Source organism: Corapipo altera, unplaced genomic scaffold, assembly GCF_003945725.1.
Source record: "Corapipo altera isolate COAL_440 unplaced genomic scaffold, ASM394572v1 69, whole genome shotgun sequence".
NCBI classification, from domain to species: domain Eukaryota; kingdom Metazoa; phylum Chordata; class Aves; order Passeriformes; family Pipridae; genus Corapipo; species Corapipo altera.
The window spans coordinates 3,774,251-3,788,110 of NW_020884908.1; the positions used below are offsets into that span (position 1 = coordinate 3,774,251).

General features: G+C 36.7%; 1 protein-coding gene across 6 annotated transcripts in view; it reads right to left on the bottom strand.

The window, feature by feature from the left end:
• TTC29 (tetratricopeptide repeat domain 29) overlaps positions 1-13,860 on the bottom strand; it is a 192,612-nt gene that overhangs the window by 37,457 nt on the left and 141,295 nt on the right. For all 6 annotated transcript variants that reach the window (XM_027652945.1, XM_027652941.1, XM_027652940.1 and 3 more), the window contains exon 10: positions 11,102-11,333. In XM_027652945.1, coding sequence (XP_027508746.1) covers positions 11,102-11,333 — 232 coding nt within the window. The remainder of the gene's footprint in view (positions 1-11,101; positions 11,334-13,860) is intronic.

A 13,860-nucleotide genomic window follows, 5' to 3' on the forward strand; every position in this document is an offset into this window, starting at 1 on the left:
GTAACAGTGTCCTGCTGTTTTGATTCTGTGGTGACAAAACTGGCGTGAAGAAAGAATTATACTGCAGTCTGCACAGTATTACTTTATGCTGCAGACTGTGCATAGTATTACCAACTCCAGATGGCTCAGGGAACAAGGGATTTAATTTGGAAAAAAAATATTGCAAGAATCTAAACATAGAAGTTAAATGTAAGATTCTAATGATTGAAATGTAAGATCCTACTGCACAATGTACTATGCTGGACCAAATTGTATATTTTAAGGTCACCCCTAAAAACCATAGGAAGACTTAAATGAAATTAAAAAATAGCCTGAGGAAATGTAGCCTAAAAAAATTAAAAAAAAATAAATCAAGAAGTTGTAAATATGATGACATGCATTGTTGCATGCTCATAATGATGTGTATATATATATACATATATATATATTTTGTAGGTATAACTGAAGATCAGAGTTCAAAATGCCATGAGAAATCTAAACACCTGGGTGCAAACACTCTATATCTCTTATTCAAATGGGGAAAAAAAAACCCTCGGAAAAAAACGACTTATTGTCACTTCAATACAAAACCAAAATGGATTCGTTGCTGACTTCACCCATTTGCCAGTTGTTGACAGCTGTCAATATAGGGATTTGATTTCTTTATCCAGGCATCACAATCACTACATTCGTATCTTCAGAGAAAGATCTTGACTGTGAGCTGCAGTTTCACTGCCTCAACTCAATTACTGCATTCTTGAACTGCAATGTATTCATTTGTGGGCAGTGGGGCAGCCAGTGGGAGGGTATTGATTGGAGTATAATGTCATGTGTAGCAGCGAGAGTAAGATGAAAAGTGTTTTCTGCTTAATGGGTTGGTATTAAGTAGGTGGGAATGGCTTCTAATTAGCCAACAATTGCTGTGTTTCTCAGTTTCCCTCCCTTCCCTCCTCCTGTCGGTCACCAGCTGCCAATCTCTCTCTCCTTTTCCTTTTTTGTGTGGAGTTCATTGCTCACTGCAGTGAAAGCCTTTGTTTAAAAAAGAGGGCTCCCAGGGTCTCATCTGCCAGGGTACAGCTTGCTGCCTGCGATGAGTAGCAACTGTCAGTTTATTTTATCTCAACCTTTTCATCATTCTGCTGAAACTGGCCGAGTGAAACCACCTGAGAGACCTGAGGATTCAGTACCTACAAGTCATTAGCCAGGGCTGCTCAGTCTCTCCCCACACAGCAAGTCAACTGAACACTGCTTAAAATATAGTCCACTTTAACCCTGTATTTTCCTATGGATGGATTAGGACTCCTTCCGCACCTTCCACATTTTAGTTGTATGATCGTTCCTTAAATATACTACAAATAAGAATAGTGAGTAGCAGCACACGTGCTCAAACACTACTTTTTAGAAACATAAAATATGACACACTAAAATCCAGTAATTAGAATACCCTCACTTGGAACCTCCGTCTCATCTAGGTTATGTTCTCCAGCATGAATATCATACCTAGCAATTCCCCCTGTTATCTGAACCTCTGCTTGCCTTCAAGTTTTTGATAATGCAGCTCAGAGGGACGAATTCTGCATACTTGTGCCACCCCCTCAAATCAATAAGGTTTCATTGGCATAACAAAAAGCAGTATTTGGCCCACAATTTATAACATATATACAACATTCTCCTCTCTTTGCCATACAGTTTCTCCCTTTAGGTACAGATATATATATATATATATGTACATGTACTCCACATGCACACCCAACTTCCAAATGGCTAATGTAATTGCAGTACAATCATGAAAAACTTATCAAAGTATGTGAAAGAAATATTTTATTTTGAACTACAACAAAATTAGATTTATCTAAATCAAATTCCATGTCATTAGCCTGAGCTATCTTTTTTCTTGTAATCACAGCTAACTTGTTGCAGTCATTACTATCAGTTTTAATACAGCAACTGAAGTATTGCTTTCCCCTGTATGAACAGGGAGCCTTTTCAAGATCTGTAAGAGAAGACAAGAACAGAAATCCAGTTATCCTTCAATATATCAATTGATTTCTTAATGCTTGAAATCACCAATGTTTTATCTCAATTCTCTTCTTACTTCAGCATAAATGTGCATACTTGTATGAATATCAACAAAATAAAATATAATTTGTTTTAATATTTTTCTCAGAACTGAGCTAAAGGGTACCAGTGAGGACAAGCTCACTCTTGAGGAATTGCATATTTCAAGATACTGTCTGGCAGATTGAAAGACTCTGGAGTCAAAGACTGGGTTCCATAGCACCCTGAAGTGACATTTTCCACCAGGAGACTGAAGTGTCAGATAAACAGAGGGCTGCAAGTGCTGCACCCAAGATAAGAAGTCAGCAAATACTGTGCAGCACACGTGCCTCTCCTCTCCTGGTTCCTATAAACGAGAACATTCTGTTTTTCCTTGACACTGGCTACTCAGGTACGGTCTGAAGTCCTTATTCCTCAAATTCCTTGGGTGCACAACATGAGCTGAGCAAGACTGCCGTATAGCATACTCATCTTCCATTTTACAGCTTCAACTTTATATCAGCAATTAGTTAAACGTACAGCACTAACAGATGCCCAGTTGAGATGTGCAGACACGACCAGACAGCTTGATGTCTGTGTTCATGTGATCCATAAATACCAGACAGCACAAAACACACCTTCACAGAAAAGACACAGGCTGAGTATTGGCTTTCACAGACACTGTCATTAGCATATGAATAAACATAAGGTTTACTTATGAGGTGCTGGGCACTTGCAGTTCCCATTGCAAAAACTGCTGCAGAAGATTAATTCCCCACAGGAGCTGACAGCAGCTACCTTGTGTTTGACTAATATCTGTAGCAGCTACATCTCAAAACTTAAAAAAATATGCCAGAATTTTATGGAAAAGTAATCACAGTAAACCACTGTACCAAATATGTAAATATAAGAAAAGAAACTTTGATTAAGAACAATTTCTCCATATCAATTACTCTATTTGGTATTTACTAATGTCAGTATTGTAGGATAGTAGCTACGTGTTCAAAATGACGTACTTGTATGACACACTATGGAAAATACTGTGGCAAGACTTGTATGAGCCCTTAAATGGGAATATTCTATATTATAGATAATACTGAATGCTTAACTGAGTGAGTAGAAACAAGTGAATGAGCCTAGAGGCATGGTCATCTACTTAAGCATGCATTTGGATCTTCAAGCTAATTAATCACCCAGTTGTATACTTAAACTTAGTCAATCCATTCACACAGGTGATTAAGATCTATTTAAAGGACATTTTGATACTTCACAATTTTCTATTACCCAACTTATCAAAATACTCAATAAGAAGTGTGATTCTTTCCACTGCATTCTCTGATCACACACAATAAAAACACAGAGCTTGACGAACAGTATGAAAACAGTAAGAAAAACCTGAAAAAACTCTCAAAAAACTCCTGTTGATTTTAGTACATGCACAAAAGATATACCTAAGAGATGCTAGCTACTGGGTATAGAGCTAACTGACTTATACTCCCTAAACATTGGCATAAACATGTATAAAACTGGGATTTGGAATGAAGGTGTGGGGCTAAAGAAGGATAGAGAATAACTTGCAATTTAAAAGGAAAGAACAGATGAGAAAACAAGAGAACAGATAGGGAATGAAGAGAAACAAAAAGATAATAAATGTTTCAGAAACAGTTCAAAAAATCACAAAATATCTCTGATGATTATACAAAAGAATAAAAAGAGAGGTGGATTTTTGGGCAAAAGAAATACTGTTTCATACATACATGAAATTGTGGATGTATAACACTTCACTTTTTTATACAGATTGGCTCATTCTAAATGTAAATCATGTAAATCTCAACTGTCTTCAGATCACAGAATCTTAATAAAAACAGGAATTTGTTACTTAAACATAAGAGGAACATAAAAGGATAGAGCTAGGCAAGGGGAAACATTTCAGAAAAAAACCCTCTCAAAGATGCAGAAAAGAAAACTGGCTTAGAAGACCAAGGAGAGGGAAGGTCTTTGATACACTGACTGTGACTCCTGAGAAGACCTGAGGGTTCTCTTACAGAAAATATGCACTGAGTACAGTTTCTTTGTATTGGCTTTGATTTTCTGTGTCCCAGGGTTGTTGGGAAGCTTTGGGTAAAGAAGAGTTTGCAGCAGAGAACTGTTTTCATGGCGGCCTGAGGTCTGCATTGGTTGGCATGTTTGGAGACAACACCAAAAAAGGTTCTTTACAAATTCTAAGTGACAACAACAATCTCAATATTAAACAAAAGCACAAAAGCCTGACCTTTGGTGCATTATGAGGATCCATTTTCCTTTTTGAGCATAAAACCACTAGACACACCTCTGCTCACATATGCAGCAAAGGAAAGGGGGCCTGTGGTGGGCACATGTGGAGAGGCACTAGAGCCACTTCAAAAGTTTGCCAACTGGCTATTCCTACTTTGGCCCTACAAACATCAGGGGACTGCCAGAGAACAGCTCCTGCTTTATGATTCTTCTCTTTGTCAATGCTTTCATTGGCAGTGAAACTTAAAAACTTGAGGTACCTCAATTCAAGGATTTCTCCAGAAGTGACCTAATGTGCTTGGGCAAGAGCTTCAATTTCTTTTGAACCATTCAAGAGTCCAATAAAATCAGAGCAGGACTGAGACCCTGCCCTGAGAATTTTCACTTTTTAACTGGTAAGGAACTCCACTTATGTAGAAGTACCAACAGTGCAGTGCACAAGACTACACTAGTTCAGTGCATAAAGCTACACTAAAGGGTCTGACAATATACTGCAGTTTGAACATCACTTCCAACTTTCTTTTCCACAAGAAAGAACAATTCACCCTATTTAGGGAACCATTTTCTGCTGATCTAGAAAGCCTGTCTGAGAAAACACAGCTGGATGCCAACAATGTTTAGCACAGGATGTATCTAAAGGAAATGCATGGCAAGATTTAGATGTTTCCACAGAAAGTATCAGATGGGAAAAAAACCTAGATGAGATCCAAATTCTCCTCTGGTTAAAATGTTTTTATGTAACTACAGATGACAAGAACATTCACAATCACACAGTCAGGATGACAGCGATTTTTTTGAACCTTTACCACCACTTAGACATAAATGAACTGCCAACTCTTGGCAAAGACTATGAAAAAACTTCTAACACATTATGGTTCAACATGAAAATGTTCTATGAACCCTCCTCCCAAGTATGGTACTGTCAATCCACACACCTGATCCTGTCCAGCAATTCCCAACTATTTAAGTTGGTATTTAAAAAGAAATCCCAGCAAACCCCCCTGTATATTGCAATTGTACAAAGCACAAGAACACTGACTATAAGCACTCCCTTCTCATGTTTTTTCAGACAAACTTCAGCCATCAAAAGTAAATAAAACACTCTACTGAACTCATGGAAAAATTGACACAGATGTTTATACTGTTCTCAGACTCTTCAATGAGAATCTGGTGCATCCGGTCACTGATCACAATGTGCTGAAAAACTTCCCTGTCACCTTCAGTCCTTTGCTGCACACTTAATTCTTTCTGCAGTCCAAGCAATAATCACTCTCACTTTCTAAAAATATCAGTATATATCACTAAGCAGACTTAATCACATACTTAAAAAACTGAATTCCAGTTAATAATCAATAACAAAAGGTATATGAACTGCATAAGCTGATTTTGCAGAAACACACCTGTTCCATGCCATGAACATCTATACATAAGCATGCTCTATTTCAACACTTAGTTAAGGTATCTGGTATTCTTATCAAAGGTACAGCAGTACAAAAAATGACTGATACTTTTGAAAGCTAAAGGTGAGACAAGATAAAATTTAGCAAGTGATGAGTGCTAGGTGATATGAATAAGAAGAGCAAGCACAAGTTTAGAAAATTTTAAGGAGACAAATGACAGAATCACCTCTCAACTTTTTTTTTTCCTATTAGGTTTTCTAAATGTATATATTTCAGCATTTTTAACCACCGTATTTTTCCAGAAGTGAGTAAATAGTTCTATTTGATAAACCCCACAAAAATGTGCAGAAGCCATCCTGAGAATTTCTGTAGGGGACATGGAAACCTTTGAACTACTTTCAAAACGCTTATTAAGAAGTGAGCCTTTGTGCCTCTGGCACAGAGACAGCCTTGCAGTCTGTACTTGGTCACACACCTACTTTACATAATTTAAAGTCACAGTTCTTATTTACCACTGTGAACAAGTGGATAATTTCCTTACCTCGTGTTCAGTTGCATTTTCTGAGAAAACACCTTTCAATTTCTCATTATTTTCATCATATTAACAATACATTCTGCAAACTTTAATAAACTCTCAGCTTTTATAACTCACTATTGACATAATCCATAACCATACAGAGCTTGAAGCAGAGTCCATGGCAGATCCTATCTCCAGACTCTTGCACAGCAAACAGACCTCTGAGAGGGAAGGGGTGCCCAAAAGATCGTTTGGAGGCATGGGCTTCCTGGCTGCCTTCCAAATCAAGGGTTTGAATCATTCCCATCTTCTTTACAGCAGTGATTGGGAAGAACAATCACAGTTTGGCCTCAGTTCAAACTCAGTCTAGCTACTTTGTCACTGATAGCATATACATTTAATGATCTTGACTTGACAAATTAGTTACAAAACCCATTAATATACTATCAAGAAGAAACATGCTAAAAGAAAACATTAAGACTGCGTGCTAATTTCAGTCACCACACAAGCCTAGATATTTGCCTTCTGTGCTTGCTAACTGCAGAACAGAACTTACTGACTAATAAATGATCCAAACAATGTAACAGACACAAAACAGTGGCTTTGAGGGAGTGCACACACGAGCACAATTCTTGCAGTCTCACATCAGTATCGTGATACCCCAAAATCTCTGACAGAGCTTTAGATTTGAAATATGCAGTGAAAGGAACATGCTAACACAAGCCTCTACCTTTCCACTGACATCATATAAGAACTATGTAATGGATGTATATCTTTATAAGGTACAAAGGCTTGCTATTTTCTAGTTCTGATCAGTGAACCATATATTTTCTTAATCTTAAATTTTCTGAGATCAAAAAATCTGCAAGCACCAATGAGCAGGTACTGGGCAAATACAAAGTGCACATGAAGATAGGGTTGGATTTGCAGTCAAGCATTTTGGGTACAGTGTCACGGCAGTTTTATTTAGTAGGCATTTGAGGTAACCAACAAAATTTATTAGAGGAGGAAAGACAAGATTTGTAATGTTAGAAGTTTTCCTGGTAGTGTACTTCAGAAAGAAGAGACAGTAAAAAAAAGCAGTTTATCACATTATGAAGCAGACTGTTCTGCTGTTGGACACTATTACCGAAATGGCCCATAAATTACACAGCTGTGGTAAGTTACAGTAGAGAAATGTTAACTGAATTTGTGTAACATAATCTTTGATCTCATATCTCACTTCTGACCTTCCCATTCTTGAGGGACAATTCTTTTATTAACAAATGACAAAGTTACATACAAGCTCAGTCAAAAATGCACCTGGTAAGATTGCTATATTTAAACAAATTAGCAATTTTGTGCTAGCCAAAAATGTTTTACAGAGAAATGACTACAAACCATCTTGAAGCGCTTTGAAAAATGTGAATCGGTAGGATGAAAACTTAACTTTTCACACAACAAAAGGGACACAATCACACTAGGGAATGTACCATTACTTGCATCTATGAGAGGAAGCTAGAGAAAGAATATTGAGGGACTACATATTTGGGAGTAAGAACAAAAGCTCATTGGATTGTATTTTCCAAAGCTATATAGGTTTAGCTGGTGCGTGCGTTTTAAATCACGCTGAAGGCTGCTCAAGTGTGGAATGCTAGAAATAGTCCTAATCATGCTGAAGTTGATGATGCAAGATAATTCCATTGACCATAAGACTTCACAATTCATGACATGAATAAGGACAATCATTTATGCAGCATTTGAAACCATCATAAAGAAAACCCCAACAAAACAAGCACAGAAAACCTGCGGTAAAATGTGTCAATTTTGCCAGGTTCTCCAAAGTCAAAGAATGTAAATCTAAATTGTGGTCAAAAGCACATACTATTTCTCAAGAAAACAATTGAAGACTTTGTAGTATGAGGAAAACAATATATTTTAAGTCTACTCTCAAAAGTGTTTAAAGGATTTCCAGCATCCAAGGGCTCTTGATGAGGCACAGCCCTGCCAGATGCAATGATCTGGACTAAGAGTTGCCAGACTCACAGAAAACAATTTCTGGTCAGCATTTCATGTAATCAATATGCAAAACCAGATTCAAAATTTTCCTGCCTTCAGCACCTTTAATTATTCTTCTCTCCTTCTGAAGGCAGCAAGTCAAGAGATTATTTATTGAAAGACCAGTGAAATGTTTTCTCATCAGACAATGTTAGTCAAGCTGTGGGTTCCTTTTTAGGCTTTAACGTGGAGTCACAAGCCTTTTTGCCAACTGATTCTGCTTATAATGTCTTTTATACATTCAACTAAACATAAAAAGAACAATAAAAACATATTTGTTGTTGCAGTGGCATCTCACGATGGCATAGATAACTCTCCTGTAAGTGATGTCAGGTAAATGAGTCAAAGCCAATAGATATAAATGCATCCTCCTTTCCATTTATGTAAACATTGTTTTCTGACAATCCCATCCCTTTTGTCCATGACAACTCTGGTCAAAACATGTATTTTATTAATAAATGTTGAGGTAAATTGAGTAATTAATGGTTCTTTCTGCCTGGTTATTGAAATGATTGATTTAGAAAATAAGTCTGGGTTGAAAGACATAAGGTGTATGGCAGCACTTGAATTTAAATGTAATTGTTCCTCCACTAAAGTATTTCTTTTGCCTAAGAATACAGAAACTGCTTTTATTTCTTTGTCACAGAAGAAATGTTCAGTCAGAACAGTTAGAAATAAAAACTTATTACCTTTCTTCTCCTTTTCATTAAATTCCCCTGTGGATTAAGAACTACCATTACATTCTTGTCTTTATCTGTTTTATCCTGAAAAAGACTGAGAAAAATCTAGTAGATTATCGACATTGAGCTGTTTGAAAGAGCTAGAAATACTGCTCTATTATCACAGCAGGAATTTCCTAAGTGATGAGTTCATCATAGGATGCACAGACAGTCTCCTGGAAGGTAGAATAAAGGCTGTACCTGAAACTCAAAGGCAGTGAATCCTAATCTTGAACTGGTGCCAGGTCATGTTTTGCCAGACAAAGATATTAAAAATGTAATGCCAGTACTAACGAGAGATTTGGCACACAAAACATGAAGAATGTTACAGATTGTGCTGACAGTGTGACACTATGTTTTCCTGGATGTAATCTGGGTATCATGAGAGTAGGCTTGGAGCACTAATGAGAAGAATGATATTGAACTGGAAGAGCTGCTAAATATGCAGTAGCCACAGGGTTCCTGGAGCGAACTGGAACTGAAATGAAAACTGCAATACCGAAAGTAACAGAGGGTAAACTAGGCACAAATACAGAAGGAAGAGAATCTCAGCAGGCAAAACTTGTTTCTGGTACCATGCTTGCCAGGACATAAAGGGCTTTTCTAACCATACTCTGTTTATCCCCGAAGTACTGTTAAAGAGGAGCATGAATCTTGAGTTTAAAGAGGCACATATTTCAGGACATAAATGAGTTTCACAACTGACCGGAGAAAGAAATGTATAAAAGTTGAACAGACAACCTCGTTAGGTGTAACAACTAAAATACATATTGGAGATAACAAAGATCATCCTCTCTCTTCAAGGTTCCTGTTTTTTTTGCTGTTGCCATTGTTGATTTTTGCTGGCCTCCTATTTGTATCAGCTACAGTTAGTGATCCTCATATGAAATGAGTATAAAATTGGATTCCTCTTTTGCCATCTCTGTTGGAAATCTTGGTATCTGCACTACAGATCTAGACAGGAGACATGCACCCAAATAACTCTGACAGTCAACAAAATCTGTGAGTGTGCTAGGTATTCACTTATTGAGATAAAAATCACAAATACATATATAGCCATTGTAAAAGTGTTACCATCACTAGAACTTAAACCACTGTTATCTAATTTATCTCTTCAGCATGCCAATGAATGTCCTTGTTCAACAATTCTCAGTAGCTTCTAGTGTTGCCTCTGGTATCCTGGCCCCTGTTAAACTGCTAATATCTTTAATTACCACTTATTTTATATATAAATTTACAACTAAAGTTATACTTAATTTTCCAATTCTATGAAAGGGGGAGATACAGAAGAAAGCAGCAGACAAGCAGTTCTTTGTCTTTACAAGTAGATACCTGAGGGAATAACACCATAACTCTGAAGGTCCATATTATAACTTTGGCCCAGATGCCATTTATTTCCACAGTACTGCAGATTCACACTGTTCACACAAATGCAGAGAAGAAAGTTTCAAGGTGGACTAGCTTTATCCCTTTTCCTTCCCCAGTACGATACAGTTTAATACTATCAATACTTGGAGATAATGCATAATTCAGTTTGTCTTGTATTAATATATAGAACAAGGGAAAAAGAGCAAAGAAAATTTAACCCATGAAGACAGGGGTCTATTCCACACAAAGTCCTCCTCTACTCCACTTTAGACAAGGAAATACACTAAAGAAACCAGAGCTGTTTTTATATTTTCTCTTCCTCTCCATTGTCAAGTATAGGGATACAAAAAATAAACCAGCACATTCTTCTGGATTCAGAACTACATCAAGCAGCAATTACTTCTAATTTTTAGCAACAAGGAACTTGTTTTTGGATGCACTTGGAAAATGTACAGCAAATGAAGATTATTATTATTTTCTGTAAAGATTAAAATAATGATATTTGACTAAAGTAATACATCACTGTTTGCAAACAGCACCAAAAAAGTAAGTTACAATCCAGAGCAACTCCTACTATCTGTTTCTCCCTGCTATCCTGTATTTTAACTTATTTAATTCAGCCTTTACAATAAGCACACCAAGGAGTAAATCTAACCTCCATTCAGCACAAGGATTAAGCCCAGGAAATAATTTCATAAAGCTCTACAAGAAAAATGACTTAACTGTTGAGGACAATACAGCTCTAATGTGTTTCATAACCAATGCCTTACCGACTGTAAGAGGGTCAGTGCACATGTCACTTCTGTTTTCCTTCCATGCCAGCAGGTACTTGAGGCTGACGGGATCTTCTGCTGCTACATGGCTGTTAAATGCCACCATCAGCTGATGAGCCTTTGCAATGCCACAGTAAGCCTTTGTTTCATCCACTAAGGGCACGCTGTTTAAAGTTTTGGCTGCCTCAGAAGCCTGACTGAAATATTCAAAAGCTTCAATATAGTTCCCCTAGTAAAGAAGAGGAAAAAAAAAGAAAAGAATTTTAAAAACTACTTGTAGTCACCTGTATTTTACCTTGACATTAGAGCCTATTCCTCTGGCACCTCAGAGATGTTGCAGTGGAGAGCTCAGCCCACAGAATGACTCATGGCAGGGCATTAAGCAAATCACTCTCCCTTGCTGTTCCTTGACCCCTAAAATCCAGATGAGCATTGCTCATATCTTTCTCAGGATCTGAATTGTTTCTTGGTTGTCTGTGCAGTATTTTGAACACACAAATACAAGTATATCAGTGCTTAAGTATTAATTGTGATTCCAGTCGGGCCATTTAGAAATTATCACTATTGTTTCATTACATTCAACATATCTGCGGGAGGAAAGGTCCTAATTTATGGTGGTACTAAATTTTAGAAAATAAATCCTAAAAATGGAAAGAAAGAGAACAATTAAATGATAGACCTATAGCACTGAAAAGAACAGAAATTAAAACCTACACATTTTTGGGTGAAGAAAAGGGCATACCAAACCTCAGGGATTACTCCTAATCACGAAAAAGAGAAACAGTAGGAGAAATGTATGTCAACTGTTTCTAAAAAAACCCCAAATAATTTCTCTCTTTATCCTACAGAATATAAAAATCAAACATTTATGAATCCAGTAAAAAGGAGTATAAACTACAACAGATAATACATTAAGAAGAACTAAAAATTAAAACAAGAACTATTTTTTATGTGAAATATAGGAGAAAAACCCTTCTCGAATTCTTGACCAAAGGGGAATAAAAAGAAAACTAGGGAAAATCATAGTAGGATGAAAAGCTAAAATAGTTATTGGCATATTTCTTCATCTCTTGCATATTTCTTCTTTTCCATGAATCTACTTTGAGTAAGCATCAGAGATGGAGTCAAAAGAAGAGCTGGAGGAGCAAGCTTCTAATTTAAAATGTAACATACCACCAGACCAAAACAAAGCATATATGAAAGACTTGAAGAAATCTAAAGATGAAGAGGTTAAATTGCTGGGAAATAAATATCATCTCTCACTAAAACTAGGTAGTATAATCTAGCCTTGAAAAGTAGTACATTTTACATTGGTATTACACAGTGGTATGACAGTGGATAGTAGCTTCATGCTCTAGTATTGGTTTTGTCTAATGCTTAATTATTATAGAAAAAAATCAGATGACAATTTTTTCAAGATTGTCAAAAAAGGTAAGAAAGGAGGGTTTTTGCAAGGCTTTGAGGAATTTCAAAGGGACCTAATAATACTATCTGAGTGGTTATGTGATAGCAAATGACATGAATTCTTTAGAAAATGAGAGGTATTTCATACTACCTGAACTATTTGAAACTTTTAGTGGGTTCTAGTTTACTAAGGCTCAAGAAAGTCGCCTTGAAATAACATGCCCAGTTCTGCAGTGGCTTCTCCTAAATTCAAAACTGCTCTTATATCTGGTAAGGTCAAACAAAATATTATCATGCATCAAGAATGCAGGGGAGAAAGATGGAAGTTCTCTGTAAGAGGAATCCAGAAAAAAAAAGCATCTGGGGGTAGTATAAGTAAAAAGAGGTAAGTAGTCTGTTCAATATATTACACATAGAAATTATGACCCAAATATAGACAACAGAGGTTAGAAAGGGTGATTTTGAAAGGGTATTTCTATTTTTATTTTACTCAAAGTGAAAGTGTTTCCTAATTTCCACATTGTCCAGTCTGCAGAACAAATTCTTATTACTTACCGTATTTAAATAATTTTGTGCAGCATTTCAGCTCTAAAATAGGTGTTAAAGGGCTCAACATGAATCACTTCTGCAGTGATGTTTTTAACCCTTGTGATTTCAAAACTCAAGGGCTACCGCAGTGCAAGCACTGCATCCCTAGACATGGTAAGGAACACAGTAAGCATGGAAAACGCTACCCAGACAGGCAGCCAACAGAACTGTTCTGAGACTGGCACATGGGTCTGAAAGAAGCACTTCAAAAAAGAATTTAGAAACTATGATAAAGGGAGTGTCTTAGTTACCTCCAGCTTAATATTTTCCATCACTGCCCACCTATTGATTTAAACAGGCCAAATCAAAGATGCATGGAGGCATACAGAAGAGAAAGGCCTTCCACTACTAGCACAGACCTTTGACAAACTATTTGCTGCTAGCATCCATTTCATAAATTTGGCTGAGAGAATGTAGACAAGAAATCAAGCTAAGATTAAAAATGGCTTATTAGTATGCAATGCAGCATACATTAATGTATATTGCAATAAAATTTCATTTGCATTAACTGATGACTCTTTATGGGCATGTATGGCCTCAAAGGTAATTTGGATACAGATTTTTCACAACACTGGAGGTTTATCATGATCTGAATTTGGAGGTTTTATTCATCTATTCTAAAAACAATACCCTGCGTGCTAAATATGGTGTGAAATTCCCACCTTTTCCAAAAAAATTAAGGCATATTTTATTTAGTCAAACAGTGCCTTCTCATCTGGTAACTCTTGTAAGCAGTACCTTGATCAAATCCTCCTGGGTCATCT